Source organism: Falco cherrug, chromosome 14 (genome assembly GCF_023634085.1).
Source record: "Falco cherrug isolate bFalChe1 chromosome 14, bFalChe1.pri, whole genome shotgun sequence".
Classification (NCBI taxonomy): Eukaryota; Metazoa; Chordata; class Aves; order Falconiformes; family Falconidae; genus Falco; species Falco cherrug.
In genome coordinates, this window is record NC_073710.1 from 20,448,596 (window position 1) to 20,471,507 (window position 22,912).

General features: G+C 56.4%; 1 protein-coding gene across 10 annotated transcripts in view; it reads right to left on the reverse strand.

The window, feature by feature from the left end:
• Positions 1 to 411: 411 nt before the first annotated feature.
• The window catches only part of KIAA0513 (KIAA0513 ortholog), a 28,455-nt gene continuing 5,954 nt past the window's right edge, over positions 412 to 22,912 (reverse strand). For 3 of the 10 annotated variants that reach the window (XM_027802125.2, XM_027802120.2, XM_027802097.2), the window contains 12 exons: positions 11,661 to 12,155; positions 10,720 to 10,819; positions 10,205 to 10,278; positions 9,985 to 10,055; positions 9,219 to 9,426; positions 8,730 to 8,770; positions 8,063 to 8,141; positions 7,651 to 7,728; positions 5,922 to 5,951; positions 3,230 to 3,310; positions 2,814 to 2,908; positions 412 to 2,695 (listed from right to left, as the gene is read on the reverse strand). In XM_027802125.2, coding sequence (XP_027657926.2) covers positions 2,646 to 2,695; positions 2,814 to 2,908; positions 3,230 to 3,310; positions 5,922 to 5,951; positions 7,651 to 7,728; positions 8,063 to 8,141; positions 8,730 to 8,770; positions 9,219 to 9,426; positions 9,985 to 10,055; positions 10,205 to 10,278; positions 10,720 to 10,819; positions 11,661 to 11,998 — 1,245 coding nt within the window. In that variant the 5' untranslated portion in view covers positions 11,999 to 12,155 and the 3' untranslated portion in view covers positions 412 to 2,645. Of the gene's footprint in view, positions 2,696 to 2,813; positions 2,909 to 3,229; positions 3,311 to 5,921; positions 5,952 to 7,650; positions 7,729 to 8,062; positions 8,142 to 8,729; positions 8,771 to 9,218; positions 9,427 to 9,984; positions 10,056 to 10,204; positions 10,279 to 10,719; positions 10,820 to 11,660; positions 12,156 to 17,318; positions 17,378 to 18,538; positions 18,754 to 19,959; positions 20,486 to 22,912 lie in introns of those variants that run through there. The other 7 variants (XM_027802113.2, XM_027802106.2, XM_027802092.2 and 4 more) reach the window with 7 other exon arrangements.

Sequence of the window (22,912 nt, forward strand, 5' to 3'; positions counted from 1 at the left end):
CAAAGTCTGGGTGGAGGATGACACTCCCAGCCCATTAATCTAAGGGAACATCTGTTTTTAATAAGATAATACTGAGTAATTGATTTTTAAATACACTGAAATCAAATGTCCTGAGGCCAGAGCAGGATCCCGGCTCTGTCGTCAGATCAGCAGCAACTGGCAGAGATTGAGTGCACAGGGGAAAAGAAAATAAAAATTAAATCTCCTTCGTGTGTCTAGCTGGCTCCGGGGCAAATGCTAACATTTCTTTAAAAGGTGCATCAATTTTTCCCTATTAAAAAAGTAGGCCATCAAAAGGGAGAAGCCGGCGGGGGCTGAGCTGGGTAAGGCACCAGGGACCACTGAGGCCAAGCAGGCAGCACGGAGACAATCCATCTCATTAAAGCACATGACAAAGGCTGAGCGAGAAAGTAATTTTTAAGACAATTTATTCCAATCTCTCTCTCTCACCCCATCCTTCACACAGTCCCATCAAGAAGGGTTTACGGAGATTTTTTATTATATTTTTTTTTTAATATTTTAAGTTGGTTTTTTTTTAGAAAAATACACATGCAAATAATATATACTTCACTGCTGAACTTTTTCTTATGTTGGAAAAAAATAATAACAAAGAAACAAAGCAGGATTTGGGAAAGACCCGAGTGGAGACAGGGATGCCACGGGGATGGGATGCTCCAGGGTGCAGGTCCTGGCATTGAGCTGCCAGATTCCCATGGTCCAGCACATCCTCTTCATCAGAAAGGTTTTCGTCAGGGTGAGACACTGATGGAGTGCACGTTAGTCCCCTCCGTCAGCCTCTCGCCCCGACAAAAACCTTTCTCCAGTAACTCTGCCCAGGTTTGGGACTGGCCAAGGCAAAGCCAGTGCTGGATCCGATCCTTCCTACGAGACCCAGCATGGAGCAGAGTCCCAGCTCCAGCAGACAGGGAAGGCCAGCTTAGGTAAAAGCATTACTTTGATGCTAGCAAATGACACCAGAAACTAAGAGCTACATGGAAAAAACCCTGTTAGCTATTTATCTTACAGGATACAGCTGGCAGCATGGGGAATAATGGACTGATGGTCCCTGGAAACCCGGACTGATGTTTCAGGACAATGTTTTGGGGGTGAGACTGAGTGATGGACCCTTGGCTGTGTGGGGCTGGGCTTTCCTGACCCCACGGGCAGAGTCAACTGGGTCCCTTCAGAGCAGGGACATGCCCTGCGGAGGGGAGTGGCGATGTCCCTGTGTCCCCAGCCTCTCTGCAAACACTGTGCCAAGGTCCATGGGGAAAAACCAGATACGCTGCATACTGCGTAGCTGCCATCACTAGAGCGGAACAGGAGATGTACTTCAGACAGGGCTATTACAGGTTTGATTGATGATCAGCAGGAGCAGAGGGGCTGTGGAAGGAGAGGGCGGTGGGGTGCAGCCCGGGGAAGGAGGGCGGTTAATCTAATCCCGGGAACCCAGGAAGCCCCGACGCTGCTGCAGCAGGGAGTGGGTGCAGGGGGATCTGCCTCGATGCTGCTTTGCTGCCTCCTTCCAACATGCTTTTACATGGTGCTCCTCTGCCTCCTCTCCCAGCTATCCTGCCCAAGGCCATGGCTTTTTTTCCTGCTCATCCACACGAATGATATGGAGCAAACTGTGTTTTCTCTCTGCCCAGAGGTGCAAAACCACACAGGCAGCTCAGGGAAGGTTTCCCAAGAGAAGGATTTCCCTCCAGCTCTCAAGGAGCTTTACACCAAGGAAGGTAGCAGCACTTCACCAGCCCCCTCTCTGCTTCCAGTGAGTCCCCACACTGCCCATGTCCCCAGCCGGTGGGGACATGCCTGGATATACAACCCAAGCCAACCTGTTGCCAGACTGACCCACTGCATCCCATCACCATCCTCAGCAGCCGGGTCCTGCATTGCCAGGACAAACCCACATGCTGTGAATGCCCAGTGCCTGGCTAAGGAGAGAGACAGGTCAAACTGGAGGCAGAACTGGCTGCTTCCTCCGGCAGTGGCTTTCCTCGGTGGCTGGATGCGGCTCCAGCAGCTGGATGTGGTCCCTGCCATCACCTCTCGCATCCCTGGTCCACCTCCAGCCTCTGTTGTGCTCACCCAGAGGATGCCGGCAGGGAAAGGCAGCCAGAGGCTCGCAGCCTTGGATTCTCCAGATTTACCACTGTCCATGGCAGCCCCAGAAAGGCACCGAGCAGCAAATGCATTTGGCAGCTCCACACCCACCGCCGTTGTGCTACAAAACACTGAAGACCACAGGTAGTGTTTCACCAGGGGTCTGGAGACACAGTGATCCAGCTCTCATAAACACACCTAGGGGCTGCAGCAGTCATTCCCTTTTTGCTTTTCTCTTGTTTTTTGTTTGGTTTGTGTTTTGTTTTTTTTTAACTGACAAAATACACTTTTGGGACTGTCTACTCTGAAAATCGATGCGGAATAGTCTGGCGAGGAAGGGGAGGCTGTTTGGCTCCTATTTCTACAGCTGCCCTGGTGCAGCTCTAAAGTTTGGTGAACGATCATGCAGGTTTTATTGCAGCTTGTGTGTGTGATTAAGTAGCCCAACTTCAGTTTCAGGTAGCCCCGGTGGTGGGTTTCTTTCCCCTCCCCACCTGCTCCGGCTGCCGTCTTTTCACTTCAGCATGCCGGCCAGGCAGCTATTCGGTGGCCATCTGCTCGATATGGTCGCTGAGCAGCTTGTATTGCTCTGCAGAGGAGAGAGAAAAGGGCACTGGGAGGGTGCTGATGCACCCTGGCCAGGCAGACAGGCTCCATCCCTCTGGGACCCTGTGGAGGGGGCACGCATCCCCCGGGCTCCCCCCTACCTTCATCCAAATTGCCGATGGTCGCCTGCTTCTTCAGGAAGTCACTGCAGAGCTTCTTGTTCAGGCCGAACGCCAGCATGTTGTGAATGAATGTGCTGAGGAAGGACAGAGAAGCTCTTGGTGAGGGAAGGGCCAGGCTGCCCTTTCCTCCCCCCACCTTCCTCTTCCTCTCCGCAGCCCCTTGTACTGGGTGCTGGGATGATGCTCAGCTGTGGGAAAACATGCTAGATCCCTGCGGTGCCCAGATTTTCAACTTAACGGGCAGGAGCTGGCCCCAAGGAGAAACATCAAGCATCCTCTGCACTGTAAGGGATGTCCCCACATGAGGGAACATCTGGAAGGTGTCCCCCCAGCAGCTGGCAAGGATGCAGTGTGGAGCCTGCCTGCAGGAGGGATGGCCCCCGCGCCCTGCTCACCCCAGCTGCCCGAAGGTGATGTTCTCATTGAAGCGGAGGCTGTCATCACGCTCCTCCTGCGTCATGTGGCACCACTTCTCCCTGCAAGGCACAAGCCTGTCTGGCACCGATGTCACTCAGGGACCCCCTGCCTGCACCCCCCCCTCCCCCAGGCCATGCTGCCAGAGGACAGGAGGGCACCGAGACCAGCGCACAGCGCACGTGCGGTGCTGGAGCATGGAGCAGCTCGCACACCTACATCCATCTGCAGATCTCTCGCCCTGGAGCAAAGCAAGAGACGCCCCAAGAAAGTCTTCTGCAACCTTGGCTTTCTCCTGAAGGCCCTGGCTAAGAGCGAGGAAATAGCATTGGCCTCTCCAGCGCAGAGCTCGCGTCTCTCACCTTCGGTGCCATTGCTTTGGCAAGGGGGGTGAGCGGGGAAGCAGCGGGAGTTTGCACTCTTGGGGATGGCCGTCCCAGCAGGGGTCTGCTGAAGCCCCCCCAACCTAGGAGGGGTACCAGGAGAGTACCAGGCACCTCTCCCCCATCTGCAGCAGGGCTCCAGCTCCCCAAGCAAGCCGCTCCCCAAACACACCTCCCCCTCCGACAGCACGAGGGGCTTCTGTACCCCCTCCCCATGGCCCCGCTCAGGGCCGAAACACCAAAATGACAGTGCTGCCCTGAGGATGCCCTGGCTCTGCAGCAAACGCAGCTGCAGTGTTGCCTCAAAGGAAGGGGAGGTTTAAGCTCTAGATGTTTGCAGCCAGCTCTAGCCAGTGGCAGGAGTCCCCATCCCCGTGTCCCACCCGGGGGGGCTTAGGGAATAAAGCCTGTGTCACAGAAATGTCACTGTGGAGGTGCAACACTGTGCTGGCAGCCGGGGGCTCGGTGCATGCATGCCGGGGAAACTACAGCTCCAGGGTGAAACCAGCCCCCTCCCGTGAAGAAGTCAAGTGAGGTTAGAGCCAAGGGTAAGAGGAGGAAAAGCAAGGAAAAACAGGGATAGGCAGAAGAAAAACAGCTCTATGGAGGAGAAGGAAGAGGAGAACACCAGGAGAGGACGGTATGCTTGCAGCTCGTGCTAGCTCACTGGCACACCAGGCAGGGTGGGAGGAGGTGGAAATGGGTGGCTGGGGAGGAGGGTGTCTCACGGTAAATTCAGTGAGGTTAGCTGAGCCCCAGTGCACGTCTGTGTTGCTGAAACTGGAAGAGGATGGGTGCTCAGTCAGGCTGACCCCATGGAGGGGACCCAGTCCTCAGCGACTCAGCCCAGCCTGGGCAGCTGAACGCTGCTGAGCCGAGCCTTAGGTCTCCAGGGGTGAGCTGCCTATATTTATATATAGGGCTCTGAAAAATATGGTATATTTTAAAAGGATTAAAAAAAAAAAAAAAAAGAAGGTGTAATTTCTCCCAAATAAAGCTTATGACTAGCAAATAAAAACCACATCCAAATCCGGAGGCTGAAAAGAAAGGAGAAGAATCAAATTAAGGGGCTTTGAAAACTGGAAGCAAAACTTCACAGATCTCAATGGCCCACTTACAGAAGGAGCATGTTTGTAGCACTTTTTTTCCTGCCTTTTTATGTTTTTGAGAGAGGAAGGAGAAAGAAAAACCATTATCAAAGTGCCCAAGAAAAATTTGCCGTGCTTCTGGCTTGTTAAGCTCGAGTAACATGCCTGGGAAGGGGGAAAGCCCACATGTGGCTCTGCTCAAACCCTTTAATCTTTATACCAGCATGGCAGGGCAGGCACAGCGGTGCGTAACCCCACGGGCTGGGCTAACACCTTGCCTGTATTTCAGTGTACCCAGGAAAGCCTTGCCATGGCCCCCGGGCACTGGGAGAACCGTGCCAGTGAGACGTGGTTTCAGCCGCTCAGCATCACTCATCTTTCAGCAACAGCGTTTCACCCTGCCCAGCTAACCTGAGCAATGCTCTGCCTGAGCAATATTTAAGTTATCTATTTGCCGGTGCACGCTTTAGCCACGTGGAAGATTTACTGCCCACCTTCAAAGAACCCTCATCCTCTTGCTAATGCCATCACTTGGAGTGATTTGCTCCAAGATCGAATATTCCACGCTCCAGCAAGAGAGCAATGACTCTCTCCCTGCCCCTATCCCAGCTCGGAGCACAGGTAGATGTGGCTGGCTTTGAGCTTTGCAGCCCAAAGGACACGTTCACAATCGTGACATGCAGCCCGCATTTGCATTTTTCTTTTTATCTAGGGATGGCAGCACAAGAGTGCATTAAAAAAAAAAAAGAAGGTTCATTTTTTCCAGCTGGCAAAGGATACTCAGCACTTCTATGTGGCAGCAGAAGCCGGGAGCAAGCGGGAAGGACAGGACAGGGGGATGCTTTCTCCACGGAGAGACTCGGTTCATTTCCAAAACCTGCCCAGGGAACAGTTCCTGGCACAAGTCCTCAGCTTCCCCAGCAGCTAGGCATCCGATTTCCACAGTAAAATATCACAGCTGGAAACCGGTCAGGTTTCCTTTTTTAAAAAGCCACATTAAAGAGGAGCCCACTCACTTTCTGGCCCTTTTGAGAGGGTCATGCACACGAAATCAAACCTCCGACAGCCGTTCCTCCTGGGTGGAGAAAGGGCCTTTCAGAGCCCCCCTGAAACCTGTTACCCCCCTCCCCAGGCAGGATTTGGACCTGAAGCGAACATTGGCCTCTGGACACTAATGCACTGAAGTACGGGGACAGACACACCTCTTCTCCTCTTCCTCCCCAGTGTTCCCTCTGGAGCGGCAGCAGAAACAGGGCCGACAAAAGTGGTGCGTGAAAGATCATGCAAGATAGAGGGATGGAGGGGAAAGGAGAGAAGAAGAGATGGAGGAAGGTTGTTAGAGGCAGAGAGAGGAAAGAGAGAGAAAAAGAGGAATTTAGTTCTGGTTCCTTCCCCCCATCCTGTGCCCTCCCCACCAAGAGGAGAAAAAAAACCCTCCCCAGCTCTCAGTGCAGCCCCAGGAGGACGCAGCCCGGCCGCCCCACAGCTGCCCTGGCCACCCCACTGGGGTGGTCACAGCCCCATCACCATGGACCCTCCAGACACCTGCCGTGGCCAAGCACCATCCCTGGTGTATCCAACCCACCCATGGGATGCCAGCCCTCACCAGCCAGCTCCTCCTGCCAGGGATTTTAATATCCTCAGTCCAGCAAGCAGCATCCCAGTTCACCCAGTGGCTTCTGTTATCCTCTCCAGAGGACTAAGGGGTGGTCACCACCACCTTCCAGCCCCCTGTAAGATACTCGGAGTACTCCAGGCTGCAGCTCCTGAAGCTTGTTCATTATTCGGGCTTGCTTCTGCAGCGGAGGCAGACTCAGCCATCAGATTAATTGAGAAAGGCACTTGGAGCAGAGAGCAGCTGCTGGTGGCGTATGTCCTTGTGAGATATTTGCTGCTGCTAATTTGGGGCTTAATCAAAGCAAATGCAGTTATGGTTACATTGCTGTTCAATAGGCCCTTTCAGTGGCTTGCTTGGAAAAAGGGAAAAGCAATAAAGAAGAAGGCAGACATTGATCGGTGCACTGAGCCTGGCAGAGCATCCCAGGGTGTGAGCCAGGGCTGCAGCGTGTGCGCTCAGGTTTTGGGGAGGATGCGGGAAGGCTGGTTGCTTCAAGAAGTGCTGTCAGTGCTCGGAAAAGGGGCTGTTCAAATGCTCCGAGCTGAACAGTTCTCACCCCGAGAACTCAAACCCTCAAAGCACTGCACAGATGCAGCAGGACGGTCTGGCTTTGGAGGGGTGAAACTGCGGTCGAGAGAGTAGTGAATTGCCAGAGCCCTCGTGGCAGCTCCGTGGTGCAGGAAGAGATGGGCACGAGCCTGGCAAGGGTCTCACCCAGCCTTGCACCCATGGGGTCCCCCATGCCCAGGCACCCAGATGCTCTCTGTACACAGCCACCCTCCAAAACAAGCAGCCCCTTCCTTTTGCAGGGTTTATCCTGATTTCCCAGCTCTTGGGACTAGCCATGCTGCTGTCTCCAGCTCTTGTCCTTGCTGGCTGCTCGGGTCAGTCCCCACGCTACACTGACAGCACTTCCACGGCCCTCCCGCGGACAGCCGGGACTCCAGGCATCCCCTCCTCATCTGCTGCACCTCCCTGAAGGGCTGCACCAAGCATCTTTTCCCACATCTGCTTGCAAACTAAGCACCAACAGCCTGAACCCTGGCTGGGTTTTCTGGGCACACCCCCAGGGCTTAGCTCTTGCAAAAAAACATGATGCACAATGAGCAAGAGAACCTTCGTGCTCCCAAATCCCTAAGAGGATGCAGACCTCATCGGCCCGCAGCCCAGTGGCCCCAGAAGATTTGCAGTCAGGGGCAGAAAGCAGAGGGTTTCCCCGCAGTCGGTAATGCTTAGGGCCGTCGGGAGCGGGGGGAACACCGGGGGGCTAGAGAGGACACAACGTCTCCTTTTCCCACGGGCCCATGTCCTACCTGGTGGTGGGGGACCGCTTCCTGCGCTCACAGTGCACAGCATCGAAGAAGGCGGCGTTCCAAAACCGCAGGTTGTGCCTGCAGGGAGGGAGGGAGACGCTGGGGACAGCCACTTCCATCTCCCCCAGCCTGTCCCCAAGCCCTCCCAGGGCCAAGCTCACCCACCGCCCAGGGGCCGGGAGAGGATTCCAGGAGCTCAGCAAGTCTGGCAGATTTGGTCCATTTTTGGGCCAGCTCCTTTTGTGGCTGCAAACAGGCTCTCCCTAGCACCAGGGATGTGTGCAGCTGCCACAGGGGCAGCAGCAGCTCAAAAGCACTCACGGACATCTGGGGAATGTGTGGGCAGGGACAAATCCCCTCCCCAGGGAGGCCACTGCCAGGCAGGAGCTCGCTCGCCCCAGTCAGGCTTTACCAGATCGGCTGCTGCTTGAGGTGCATGTACAGGTAGATCTTCTCTCCTTTCTTCTCCTCCTCTGGGCTCTGCACAGAAACTGCGGGGACACACAGTTACCTGCCAAGGTCTGGATGACCCCCACCTTCCCACCCATGCGTGGGCTTTGGGTCCCCCTGCCAGCTTGGCATCCAAGCAGCCACGATGGTGAGGTTTGCAAGCCAAATACTCATACCCGACACACCCTCAGCAACAAGAAGAGGAGCTTTGGCTGCCCTTTGTGGGCAGACATGAGCTCTCATCAAGGCATGGATGTCCCAGGAGGATACTCAAGGGACGGGACCGCTGGTTTGGTAACACACACAGCTACCAGGAGGGAGACTGGTGCAACATGAAGGCTCAGATGTAGTAGATGGCCAGACCTCTGCAACCTGTGCCACTGAGGACAAGATGCCACAAGATGTCCTTGTGAGACAAGAGCTGTGACTGCTCCAAAGCAAGGAGCTGCTAAAGGCTCCTTTGGAGCACTTCCCTAGGAGCTCAGAGGAGACAGCATCGGTCCTTCCTGCCCTTCTCACCACCCCACAGCTCTGACAATGCCGGCCATCTCGCACCACTTCCAATGCTCACTCCTTCCCCCCAGGGATGCCTTGACCATGCCTACTTCAGCAATGCTGGCTCTACTCACCCGTCTTCTTCAGCTTCTCCTTTGGTTTGTCCTCACTTTCGCTGCGGCACAGAAATCAGTGTCAGCTCCCAGAAAGCCTGTCCCCCCCTGACAGCCCATGCAGCAAAGCCCTGCCCCCCCTTGTGAGGGGAGCACCTTCATCTGAAAGACCCCTGCTCCCATGCCACCGTCCCTGGGGCCAGAAAGGTGGCTAAGAGACTGTGATGTCCATCCCAGTCGGACCTAGCACAGAGATGATGCAGAAGACCACAAAGCAACAGCACCATCTCCTGGAACCGCGTATCTCCATGCCTAAGGGACACGGGACTCTCAGACCATGAGATGCCCAGTGACCAAAATGTGAAGCATGGGACCAGGCTAGAGATCATCTTCCCATGGTCATGATAACCCCTGGCTCTTGGTGACCCTACACCCAGGAGGTTTCTGGCTTAGTCACATTATGGGTGCCTGCCTCAGCACCCCCTGCCCACCCAACAGAGTGGTACCCACTCGCTCTTTTTGGTGGTAGGACCCTTCAGTTTGGTTTCCAGGCCCCCAAAGAAGCCCTTGACGTTCTCCGTCTTGGCCGATGTGTTTTTCAGCAGCCGCTCCGCGATGTCCTTCTTCTCGGCCAGCCAGCTGTTTGCCGACTTCAAGTATGAGTCGATGCTGCCCATGGGCTTCTCCTTGGCCTCCAAGGGCAGTGCGTGGGGCTTGCCTGCAGGCAACATATCAGGAGCTCAGTTGGCCCCATGGGTCCTGGGTGCTGCCAGTTCCTGGGGAACTTGCTCCCAGCTACAAGATGCACCACAGAGACCAGGAGCCAAATGGAAACGGCTCAGACCCCATCCCATCCCAATTCCTGTAGGTCTTTATCCTCCTCCCCCGCCCCCCCCCCCCCCCCCCCCATTTTGGATAGAAAATCCAGTCCTCTGTGGAGGAGTGACCACCACACACCCAGCAGTAAGCCAAGGTGCTTCTGGGCTGGGGCATTCACATCGCATCCCCAGGGTCAGGGAACATCTGGGCATTGCCACATACAAACATCAATGGCTAAAAGCAATGACAAACCAGCATCAGCGTGAGCTGCCACCCCAGTGAGGGTCTCCAACAGGTTTGCACAGCTTCTTGGCCATGGAGGCTCTTTTCTGCTCAGTATCGGAGTCAGCCAGAAAAAGCCAAGCTTGGGTACCCCTCCGTCACCCTTCCCACACACAGGGCACACCGCCACTGGTCTCCAGCACAAGCAAAGCCCGAGGGTGCAGGTGACTCTTACCCACGTAGTAGTAGGTGAAACACATGGTCATGAGGTTCTTGGCAGGGCTGAAGTCATCCATCTGGTGACATCTGACATGGAGGGAGGATTCGGTGAAGGCACCCAGCGATGGCAACCACAGCAACCTCGTGTTGCTGCCCCTCCTTGAGCCATGGCTCTGATCTCAGGGGCTTCTGGTGACTGCAACGAAGCCACAGAACCACCCCCCGCCACAACTTACTCAAAGAGCACGAGGGCGAACGACTGCATCAGGCGGTAGAAGGTCTGCTCCGAGACGCACTTGGAGTTGCAGCGCTGCAGGCACAAAGCCCAGGGTTTAGCACAGCTCTGCGGAGCAGCTGGCTGCTGCAAGCAGCAAGAACAACTCCAGCCCCCCCAGGACCCCTGGCCACAAGGAGGTGGGCAGAGAGCACAGGCAGCTGGGCCTCCCTCTCGGAGACAGTGGTTTGCCTCTCTGAATTGTTTTTCTAGGGAATAGGGCATGTCTGAGCGCCAATAGGTAAAAGAGGTGACTTCTCCCGCACACTGCAACAAGCATGCACATAACTGCCTCAAGGTGCATTTATTCACTTCTGTATCTCCCTGTACTGAAGTTCCTCCCTTTCCCTGAGTTCCTGCCCTCCAAAAATACTGCTTTGGGGTATTTCTATATTCCCCTGGCCTGAGCCTCCTGCCCAGGCTGTTTCAAAGCCCCTGGTGCCAGATCACTGCTCCTTCACCCATCTCTCCCCTTACCTGGGCGCTCACATATCTTGCGAACCACTCCCTGCCCTTCCCGTTCTCACTGCTGCAGAGCTCACCAAACCTGGCCTTCTCTTCTTGGTCCAAATCCTCTCTGAAACGTGGAAAAAGAAAAAAAACCATCGTTAAAGCTGAAGATGTGGCCAGCATCCCCCATCCAGCCAGCATGGCTCAGCTCACCCACGTCATCCATCTCGGTGGCAGCATCCCTGTGCTGTGATGCTGGGAGGGAGCAGAGCAAGAGGGGAAGGGGAGCATCCATTCTGTCATCCCTCGGCTCACGGCTTACGCTGCTCTTTTGTTCCTCCCGGAGGGGAGGGGGGCAGGGAACCAAAGGCAGAGGGAGAAGGGAAGAGCCAAGGACAGCCTGAGCAGAAACTGAGCTCCAAAGACAGGCGCTCTGCCCCAGAGCAAAACCAGCCCCTGTTGCTGCTCATCACGCTCAGTTTGCTCAATCCTGCTTGACACGCCAAGCCACAGCATTGCGGAGACCTCAGCGATGGGAGCTGGGGGAGGGATGCAGGGCTAGGGGGGGAGTGCCAGGGGCTGCTGCAGGGCCCTGGGGCACGTGTGAGCTGCTGGCATTTGCACGAGCATCAGCAGAGATGCCCAGTAAGAGAGAGGAGCTGGAGACCCTCAGCACAGCGAGACCCTCGGCATGGTGAGCCCCTGCATGGGAAAGGAGAGAAAGAAGGGAGGGGAGCTGGGGGTGAAAGGTGAGCCGGGATATGCCCAAGAGAGGGGCATAAGTCAGAGCCCACATCGCCCCGCTTAGCTCTGACGCCGTGTTATGGCCGGGAGCAACAAGCTGCATTAGCCAAGCATGGGGAAGGACACAAACCGATGCTCCCGGAGTGGGAAAGCAGCCAGATCCCATCCCACGGGATGTCCCCTGGCAGCAGGCTCAGCAGCACTTGCTGGCCCCGCTCACTCACCCCCCGGTGAAGATCTTCTCCACGTAGTGCCGCATGAACTCCCGGCGCTCGGCCGTCGCCTCGTCCTGGGCTGACTCAGTGCTCTGGCTGGAGGAGAAGGACTCGTTGGAGGAGGAGCGGCGGTAGCCACCCCAGTGCCTGGGAGAGTCACCCATGTCATTCTCACTGTCCGCCGACTCAGTGGCATCACTCTCTTCCCCAGCCATGTCCCCTGTGTCCCCCAGGTGCCCATTGCCACTGGGAGCAGCGGGAGGGGAGGGCTTCGAGGGGATGCAGGTGGGTGTTTCAGCATCAAAGTCAATGAGGTTCCCTACAGGCACGTCCAGGGGGGCCTCCATGGCTCTCCTGGGGGATGTGGCGGTGTTGGGGGGACTCGCTCCTCTTCCTTTCACCCTTCACTGGGGCGCCAAGGCCATCGCTGGCAGGATGCCTGGGAGGACAGGCTGGCTAAGGCAGGCAGACCCTTCTGTGGGGGGACAGGTTACCGCAGGACATCTAAAAGACAAGGGGAGGACAAGAGTGAGGACAGAGATGCAGGGAACTGCCACCATGGACCTTGGGCAAGGAGAGCATAGACCATCACCTATGATGTCTCCAGGATGCTCATCAGCAGCGGAGAGGGACAGGACAGGGACACAGTAGGCAAACAGAGGTGGCTGCTCTCCATCAGCCACGTGAATAAGAAAAGCCATGCAGTGCCTGTGTGCTTTCTGCACTGTTCAAGAGGGGGTTTCATCCTTTAGCCCAGAAAAGAGACAATTTGAGCTCAAGCTCCATATGTCACATTTGGGATATGACATCTCACAGCCTGACGGGCAAAACTGGGTTGGCATGAGCCAGCAGCTGGCAAACACACTGGAGATTTTCCAAGGCAGCCCTGGAGAAGCATCCTCCTCTCCCCTTCCCTCCTCTCTGCTCACGGGTGTGCCTGACCCCATTTGGAAATGGGACTATCTCTGGGGTGGAGCATCCCAGCTTTAAATGTGCACTGATTTAAAATGGGAATGGAGAGGGGCTGCAGAAACTGTAACGGCATGTGGACATAGGGCTCTGAACTGCAATTAGATTAATTAATCGAGCACAGGGAGCACTGGCTGGTGATGGACCGCGATGCTCTAGTGCACACACATCCCAGGCAGTCCCGCAGCAGCTGCTGTGCAGCAAAAGGCAACGAAGGGGCTGCCCTGAACTGCCTCGATCACAGGGTCACTCATGTCCTCAGCAAACGTGTTGCTGCCCTGGGAGGTGGCCAGCAATGCCTGCTGAGAAGCAAGCCCGGTACAAGCGGCCCCACTGCAGCAGCCAGGCACAGAGCCAACGCAGGGACAGCAGCACAGGTAAAGCAGTGACAAGCCCAGGGCAGCTCGATGGCACTGCCATGGCCCCACTGCCTTTGAGGTGACTGATCCCAGGGCACAAGCAACCACCCCCAGAGAAACAAAAAACCCACAATTTCTTTCAGCTCAAAGACTAGCATACCCCAAAGGACCAACGTCCAGTTCCTCAGATGAAAAGGCCTTCAAAATGAAGCCCAATCTGAAATGTTTCACCAAGCAGAGCATAATCTCCTAGCTCAGAGGCTCAGAAAATAACCCACAGGCTGCAGCAGGAGCTGCTCTCCCAGCGGTGCCCTCCTCCTCCCCACGCCCCCCTTGGGCCAGCAGGGTGCTGGGACCCATGGGACAGAGAGGGAAGAACAACACTGCACCCTCCCTGAGCACTAGGCAGCCCATCACCCTGGCTGGGAAAAGCCCGTGTCACCCAGGTCCCCAGGGCTGAGAGACAACTGGGACAGAAAGGAAAGTCACCTCGGGTGGCAAAAACTCATGCACCCACATGCACCCAACACCAAGCGGTCACCTCCTCCCTCTGCTGGCACCCCGCTTTCCCCCCTTCCTTGCACTGAGCCCCACTCTCCCCCAGCACATGCTGGAACCTGGGTCCTGGCAGAGCCGCAAGGATGCTGCTGCAGCCGGGGAGCCTCCGAGAGCACCGGCTGTGGGGAGGAGAGGAGCAGCCGAGAGGCTGCGGCACTGGAGGGACTGGTGGCGTGCCCGCGGGGAGCCAGCCAGCTGTGGGGACCACGCTGCGCTTCATCCATCCGCCCCCGGCCCTTCCCACACCCAAGGCAGCTGCAAAGTCCCTTTTTGCACTGATGGAGCGGGGACCTCCTCCGCCAGCCCCTCCAGCACCTGCAGATCTGGGCTCAGAGCTGCCTCCGGCAGCGCAAGCTCATTTCTGAGCATCCCAGGCTGTATTTTAAGGGGAGGCAGGCCAGGGTGCACATGATGGACCTTCACGCAGCCATGCTTGGCAGCACGTGCCTCCCTCCCTAAGCTGCACCTTGCTTTTCCCCCGTGCACCCTGTTGCAGGAGCACACCTGGAAGCAGAAGGCAGCAGATTTTTGAGCTTTTTGAGCTCAAAAGAGCTTTTTGAGAATATTTTCTCAGTTCAGCGCTCAGTGGAAGGGAATTGGTGGGGACAACAAATCCACCTGCCCAAATGACAGGCGCTGCACAGATGTGACACTGAACACAGTCCCGTGCAAAAAGATTTCATGCAGGTAAGCTGTGAGCTGGGCACTCCTTGGCTTGTGGCAGTCCCAGCTGCCCCCTTCCACATGCAGCCTGTAAAGAAATTGAGAAATTCCTCTACCAGGTGGTCACCCTTATAAATATCCATCCCAATCAGAATTGCTCCCACTAGGTGGCTGGGGGAGATGACAGCATTTCTGCACTAGTACTTTGCAAATGGAGGGGGCACAGCCTGACCCAGAGCTGCTGATCAGCCCCCTCCCATGGCCAGCCTGCCCTTGGGCTGCCACCCACCCTCTGCACGGCTGAGCAGAGAGCTTTGCAGAAGCTGCCTCAAGCAACACGCTGCTTAGGAGCAAGATAGAGCCAAGATTAGGGAGTTCCAGCTCTAGAAAACAAATATAAATGAAGATGCATCACTCTGGCATCAGCTCTAGCTCTGGGCAGGTCTGTCCTGCCCCAGAAACCCAGCATCAGCACACCAGTGGCACAGGGAAGAGACGGCCACATCCAGGACAACATATTTCTCTAGACATCACAGGACTGCGCTGGGGGAAAGGTGGCCCCTGGCTCTGCTTCAGGCGATGCCTGTGCCCAGGAGGGGACAGAGAGGCATCCCCGAGCTCGCTGCCAGATGTGCACAGCAGGCAGCAAGCAGATGGCATCGCTGCCTGCCCAGCCCCTGCCCAGCCCTGTCCCCTCCGGGCAGCACTGCAGGAGCTCACCCACAGCCCTCAGCACACACCGCTTCCCCAACAACTGCTCTGAACCACGCTGAACTGTGTTTTCCTGGCATCCCTCGTGCCCTTCTCCATGTAGGCACATCCCACGGCATGAGAGAGGGCTTGGGGTGCAGGCTGAGCGAGACCCCAGGACTGGCAGTGGGTATGAGTGTTGCAAGCTCAGCAGAAACCTGGCCAGGGCTGCGGGCAGCGTGAGTAAGTGCTTTCTACTCACAAAGGGCCAGAAAGGATTTAAGCACTCACTGACCAGCCCGAGATAAAGCCTTGCCCTTGAGCGAAGGCCACGGAAGGTGTTTCAAGGTGCTGGCAGCTGCTGTGGGTGCCCAGGCGTCTCCACAGCCTCAAGGTTGTTGAGTTCTCAGCACAGAACCCAGAAGAACCTCAAAAAACAAAACAAGCCTCAAACTCAGCCCCGTACCCACTCCACAGCCCTATCATCACTCCAGCAGAACAAAAGCAGGAAAGGAACAGCCAAAGTGCAAACGAGGAACCTCAGCTCCTGCAGCCTGAGCACTCAGCTCCATCCACACGTGGAGACCAGCACATCCCCCCACTGCCCAGGCACAGCCCAGGGGATCCCGCTCCTGCCTTGCCACTGCTGGGTCAATTCTGAGATCAAACAAGGGCTCTGGAATAAAAAGGGGCTTTTTGGCTGCTCGGGAGCCTTACTACGACATCATGAGCTTCAGCACCATCATGAGCTTCAGAATATTTTGGGTCCTCCAGCTCCTGGGCTGACTTTAACCATGAAGCTCAACCCAACAGACAAGGCAGAGCGTAGCTGACTGTGGGCTTTCTTGCAAGCAAGCATCTTCCAGCATATCTGTGTTCCCCACAGGCAGCTGGCGTGGCATCTTCCCACCAGAGGCACTAGCCAGGGAATTTCATTAGTGAAGAAAGAGGTGGCTGGAGCCACACATGGAAACGCCACAGGAAAATCGTGGTGCCCTGAAACTTTGGAAAAGGCCTGTTTTGTACTAAAGAGAAATGCTGGGGTAGGTCTGAATGATGCACCTATAGCTGCACATACATGCGCAAGTGGCTTTCCTCCAAGATCTGCCTCTGAAACCAGCATTTCTGGCCCATCTAACCGAGGAACTGCCCAGTTTTGCTGCTTCCTCCACCTGCATCAGCCCCTGCGATGTCTCAGCTACCTAAGGAGGGGGCAGAACCTGCTGACGTGGGCACTGAGAGAACTGTGGGTGGTATGGGACACATGTGCCTGGGTACTCAGGGTAACAATGCTACTGGGACCTGGAGATGAACGAAACCAAGTTGGTTTGTGCAGGTCAAGCCCCAGGGCTGCAGGTGGATCAATGCCCTGAGGAATTTGGCAGGGAGGAATGGGAGAGGTTGCGTGGCTCTGCCCTGAGACAGGCATGTGCAAAGCCAGAAGGGACCCACAGGGTGTTTAAACCCAGTGCTGGGAGAAGAACAGAGGACAAAGGAGCTGGGATGCAAAGCAACGGAGCTGGGGATGAGGGAGGACCTCTTTTCTGCTCTGTTTCAGAGGAACGTCGCATCTCTGCCATCCTCCTCCCACCCTGGTCCCAGCGCATCCTTTCCAGGGGACAGGACCACCTAATCTAGGTTTGCAGTTGAATTCCTTCTCCTTGCAAAGCCTGGGGAAACGACACACAGGGGCAAAAAATAATCACTCCCAAAGCCTCTCCAAGTGATGCTGAACTGACACCCACAGGACCAAGACCAGAGAACAGCAATGATAAAGGACACGACGCAGCCCAGCTTTGAGCACAGCCTTCAGGGACCCTCTGTGCTCCTGTGCAGCTGCCAGCGCTGCTGCAAGCGATGCACGAAGGGCGTGATGCTCTCCCCCAAGCAAGAGCCTTGGCTCCACTCTAAGAACTGTTATTACTCTGCAAGATGAGTGGCCTGACATGGTAGACCCAAAACTGTCCCTCCCAGCAGCACCAGAGACCCCATCGTCCCACCAAGACCCCTACAACAGCAGCCCTTTCCCTGTGCCAGCAGCGTGTGTCCCCATGCCATGATCCTGTCAGGCAAGCCAGTGTTTTCCAGGGATTTCAGGATGAGATGCTTTCTCCCATCATCCCTAAACCCTGCATGGAGTTTACCCCCAAAACTTTTTACAGGTGTGCTGGTTTGGGAATGCTGCAGGACCTCAGCAATTCGCGCCTGGGAAGTGGGATCCAATCCCACTTTGTTGTGATGGAAATCCCAGCGGGGAGCAGGATTCTATGGCCCAGCTCTGCTCGCTCCCCAGTGGTGGGGCTTGGCCCCCACTGAGCACTTGCCCACCCCGTCCCCAGAGCTGGGTGACAAACTCAGCTAATCCTTGTTATCAGCTCAGGCCGTGGGTGGCATCCTGCATCATGACAGCACTCGAACCCACACTCACATCTGTGTCCTACATGGAGATGGTGTTCCAGCCTGGAGCCGTTCAGGGCCAATTAAAAACTGTAATTAAAACAAAGAAACCTTTGGCTGTCTTCTTGTAGCTACAAGAGTACGTCCCTCCAGTCCCTCTGCTCCCTGGGTGCTGGCATGGCACCCAGACACGTAATGCAAGGGCTCTGAAAGCCCCTGGGGATGTTCAGCACATTTGCATCCCCCATTAGAGATGCTGCTTTGGGAAAAAGTCACAATATTCTTGCAGGACTTGGCTTGGCAGCCCAGAGGGGACGGCACTGACACAGCCACGAGTTCCACTGAGATCTCCAGCAGTGCATCCACGCCATGCCAAGGGCTGAATTCATCCCCACTGCTGTGCAGAGCTGGAGGAGCTGTGCGGGGGCAGGAGAGATGCTCCCGCAGCGCATGGGCAGCATCTTGCCCTGGCCACGACAGGGCTTTGTCTTGCTCTGCAGCAGAGGTGCTTTAAATATGTCCCACGTCTCCATTTCCCAGCCATGTCAGGGGACATGTCCTTCCTAACCTGCGGGAAGGGGGACGGAGTATTGCCACCTCCTCCCACCGAATGTCCTGCTGCCCCAGAGAGGACGCAGCCCCGATGCAGGAGGCACATGGGGAGTTGTTGCTGCTGGAAGGACAGGGCAAAGTGCCATTACTCAGTGCTGGCACTTTTCCACACTGCAGCCCACCACGGAGATCCATGCTCATCTCATCCTCCCTGTGCACAGCACATCCATGAGTGCATCCAGGTCCCTGCAAGCCCCCAGGCAGCCAGACCGTGAGGTCCGACACGTGCATGCTGCTTGCACTGCGGCCACTGCAGCAGCTCCTGGTACCAGCATTCCCCAGGGACACCACGCAGCCACCCACCTCCATTGCATCTACGGATCCATCCTGGCAAAGCACCTCCACACCAGTGAGAAGTGCTGTGGCAGGCGCTGAGCCAGCCCGGCAGGGCTCTGCAAAGGCACCATGGGCAAAGCTTTGTTTCTGCCAAGGAAAACTCCCTGTGCCGTAAGGGAACAGCCTGTTTCCTCCAGGGGAACTGGTCAGTCTTGTTCCCTCAGCGTGAACACCCCAGCAGCAGGGTCATGGCTGCGGGATGCAGACCCATCAAGTGCCAGATCCCTCAAACCATCCTAAATATAGAGGTACCGCACCTACCCTTCCTCCCAAAGCGCCCCGTGAACATTTAAAAGCACAAACCTCCTTGCTCAAACAAGCCCTGGGACTTCGGGAAGCTGGAACTCCCCCACGCTGAGTTTGCTTGTCCCTGCCGCAGATCCGCTCTGCTCCCTGCGCTGGCAGCGAAGACACGCTTCCCGTTTTATCAGGCTTTAAGCTGTGTCCTTGCCAAGGCACAGCCCTGCTCCCCCGGCTGCAGGCGCTCCTCGCAGGCGGAGAAGTTACAACCTCTGCAACTTAATAAAAATAATTCCCTGAATACCGGGGAGGCTGTGAGCCGAGACCTGCGCTCAGCTGTGCTGGCGCAGGCAGGGCAGAGGCCGCACGCACTCGGTGCATGCCAGAACCAGCACCCAGCTCTGTGCTGGGACAGGGAGAGCTGGAGAGCAGAGTGAGAGCCTGTGGCTGGTGGTCCCAGCCCCTGACAGTCCCCAGTGCAGGGGAGGATTTTTGGCAGGTGTAGTGAACACCGTTGGTCCCCTGGGTCTTTTCCCCAGCTGCAGCAATTTCCCTGGCCCCAGCATCCCCCTGCAGGGGCTCTGCTGCCTGCTGGGTCGGGCAGCTGCAGGCAGGATCCTTCCCCTTTCCAAAGCCAGCGTTAACCCACACGGGTCACTTTCCAAAGCCAGCTCGCTCAGCCTCAATAACGGAGCCATTTCAAACAATCTGAAGCCCAGCAAGCTCCCAACTTGCTCCGCTTTGCAAAGAGCCCTTTCTTCCTGCTGCCATCAGACACCAGATGGCAGCTCCCCATCCGCCTGGACTTTAGAAGAGAATTAAATGTCTCTTGAATAGACCTGTGCTGCGTAAGAACGGCTTTTGTGCCGAGCAGCAGTTTCTCCTTTAACACTTGCCATCAGCACAGCTTCCACACACCCCCCACCATGCACACACATCCCCACGGAGCCCCGAAATGGAGCTATTTATTTTGCAATTCCCGTTTTCACCTGGCAAAATTTCACCTAGGGGTGGTTGGGGGCCAGGCTGTATTTTGGAAATGGGTTCCCCGAAAGGCACAGGAGGGTTTCCCCTGCCCCAAACACACTCCCCCCACCCCCCGCTCCCCCCACAGGAGGTGCTGCCTCCAGCCCCCCGCTGCTGGGTTCATGGTTAAAGATGCAGCCAGCACGGCAGCGCGGCTGAAGTCTTTTGCTGAGGGACCCTGGGGACCCTTGGGGGGGCACCTGGGGACCCTCCATCCTACCCAGGGAGGATGGATTCATCCCACCCATGAGCTGAGTTTAAAGAGAAGTCGGTGCTGCCTCAGCGGCTGCCGGGCCACGAAAAAAGTGTTATCACCTCCCAGCGTGAGATGGGGAAAAGGGATGGATTAAACCTCAGCGGAGGGGACCACGCTGCCGTGCCGAGGCCTGTCCTCACGCGGGGTCACAGGAGAGCTGGTGTCCCCCGTCACTGCCCTCCCTCCCTCCCCTTGCTTTTACCTGCACCCAGGAGCCTCGGCGCACCTTGGCTCGGCAGCGGGTCAGCGGCATCCGGCGAGGCTGGCTCCGGCGTGGCCGGCACACCGGGGAGCAGCGGATGCAGGCGACGCGGGGACGATGCGCTCCCTCCCTCCGGAGCTCAGGCGCATCGCGGGTGCCCACGCAGGCACGCACGGCTGCGCGCAGAGCCTGGCTGGCTGCAGCGCCGGCTCGGAGGAAGGGGGAAGGAAAAAGCTCATTGTGTAATTTCGCCACGGTTTTCACGGCCGGCCGAGTGCGGACGTCTCCAGAGAGCCACGCCAGCCCCTTTCCTGCGGCACAGGGCGAGTGTGCAGCCCCGGCTGGAGCGCTTGCCTTGCGGTGGGATTCTCACGCCAAGCTCATCGTCCCCTCCCCCACCAAAACAGCCTGTCCAAGCCCCTGCACGCACAGACTTCCAAAATATTAAGCAAAATTAGGTGAGGTCCCCATCAAAGGGGAGTTCTCCAGCCCTTCCCAACACCTTTAGCTGGTTTTTAAGCTTCCCCATCACTCATACCCCTAAGGACTGCGGGTTACCTGCTCTGCTCCTTCCCAGGTGAGCCACTCTGGGGGGGAGGAGGAACCCACAATTTAGATCAGAGGCAGAAAAGCCCCAGTGGGGAGGAGAAAATGGGTGAGAGCAGCCGGTGCAGTGAGTGGTGGCATGAGGGCAGCACTCGGGGGAATTCACTGGCCTGGAGGGCAGTGCTGCTGGAGTCCAGTTTGTCCCCTGGCACTGCTGGAGAAAAAGTTCCAGGGGTTTTGTGGCAAGAGATAGGAGAGAGGGAGAGACCTCTGGGAAGGATATCCCAAAGAGGGTGTTACATGCCTGGGTGACAGTTTTGGGGTGCTCACAACAACGGGGAATCTCTGATACAAAGAGAAGCAAACAACCAGGTAGATAAGGCCACTAACTCCTCCAGCTCCACCCTTACCAGCCGCTGCCAGGGCATCTCAGCCCTCCCAGAAGGACCCTACCACTTGACCAGCCACTGCCCACATTAACCCCGTGAGCTGTCTCTGAAGAAGGTGCTCTGGGGGAAGCAACAGCCCCCCCAACTCCACAGCACTGCCCAGGCAGTGGCACATATGCTGGGACAGCAAGGGGAGGCTGGAAACCCCCCATGTCAGCACAGCACCCCCAGTCCTGCTTATCCTCCCTGCTCCAGCATCACACCAGCCCAGAGCAGAGCCCCTTTTGTGCTCCTGTAACAGAGCATCCCCCATGGGCAGGGAGTCCGTGATCACTGACCCAGCACACCCCAGAGAACAACAGCTGGTCCTGCTCTACTACCCATAGCGAGCAAAAACCAGGCTTGGCTGTAACAACAGTATCTTCCCTCCCCAGGAGATACCGTGGGGCAATGGCCTTTGTATAAACCCAGGGAAATATCGCTGGGACCGGTGCCAAGGGGACTGCAGCATCCCCGGCAAAGCCCAGCCAAACCCAGGTGCTGCCACACAAGAGCACCCTTGGAAGAGAGTAAAAGCTTCTGCATGGCTTTTCAGTCCTTTTGAGCCATGCAGGAGTGAGAGCATCCTTATAGAGGGGGCTCAGATGGTGCCAATTAGTGCAAAACTGCTCTACACCCCATCCGCCCCCGCATGGAGGGGATGCTGCCAGCCCCCCACACACATTAGCAACAGCCCACAGAGGAAACAACGCATTTGTGACACAAAGTTTGAGCTCAGCAGAAATCCAAGAGCATTACTAATTGACTGTTTGCTGAGGGTGATTATTATAATTAAGTCAGACTTCAGAAATTGCAAGTGACATGTAAAAACACATCCCAGATCCCCAATTTTTATATAACCCGATGGTGAGGGTTTTACTGCCTTCCCCTCGCCAGCTCTTTCTGGTTTTCATGTGGATGCCTGATCTTTAAGGCACGACTTGCAGGTCATGTTTTTTATGTGTTGTTTCTGCTGTGGACCTGGGCTTTGCACTGGAGCAGGGGAGGTGGGAACCCTGGCAATGCTCCTGGCACCAAACCAAAGCCGGACTCTGGCACTGGGATGGAAGAAAGACAGTTTTGTGCTGCTCCACCTGCTTCAGTAACTCACAGCCCTCCCAGGAATGATTCAGCTTAACCTTAATGATTCTCCTTAAAGGAGAGGCCCTGGGCTGTTCGCTGAGCGTGCTGGGAGCATCTGCCCTGTGACTGCAGTGGCACACCACCTCGGCTGGAAGCAGCCATGGACCAGGGCAGCCCATCTCCACCAAGGTTCAGGCCGGGTTATTACCCCACCTGCACCCATATGAGATGTTCGAGACTTTCCAAGCAGCTTGTGGGTACCTCTCCATGGTGGTGCCCCGCCAAAACACCCTCCTAGGACAGTGACCCCTCTCCCCATCTCCATCGCCAGCTGAGGACCATCTCTCCATGCTTGCAGCTGCAGCCACCCTCCTGGGTGGGTTTGCAGGGAGCCCGTGGACACTCACAGACCCACTGGCGTCGGGGTGCCAGCTGCAGTGCTGGCACACGGCGAGCTGCCTCTGCCCCCGGACTGACGCGGATATTCATCACTTCATTCCCCTTTTTGCAGACAAAGGCTCTGGGGGTGGCTGTGTCTGTCGCACACGATAAGTGGCCTATTTTCCTTCCCTGATCACAACCCGGCACGACTCCAGCAGTAGGCGGGCACCACGAGACAGCCAAGCTCACATCTGCCGGGGCCGGTTCCCCAGCACCACGAGGGAGGCAGAGAGGATGAACCGGCACTGAACAGAGGGTGACATGCCCACCTACTTGGCAGCTACAAGGGGAAGCACCTCTCTTGTGGAAGTTACTAAAGTATTAGGCAATATTTTGATTCACGCCCTTGAGCAAAAAGCAGCCCAGGAGAGCGGGGCTGGGTACAAGGCACAGGGGAAGGTGCCGACAGCCCCGGAAAGGAGACAGGGTTTTGAAGACAGAAGGATGTGATGCAA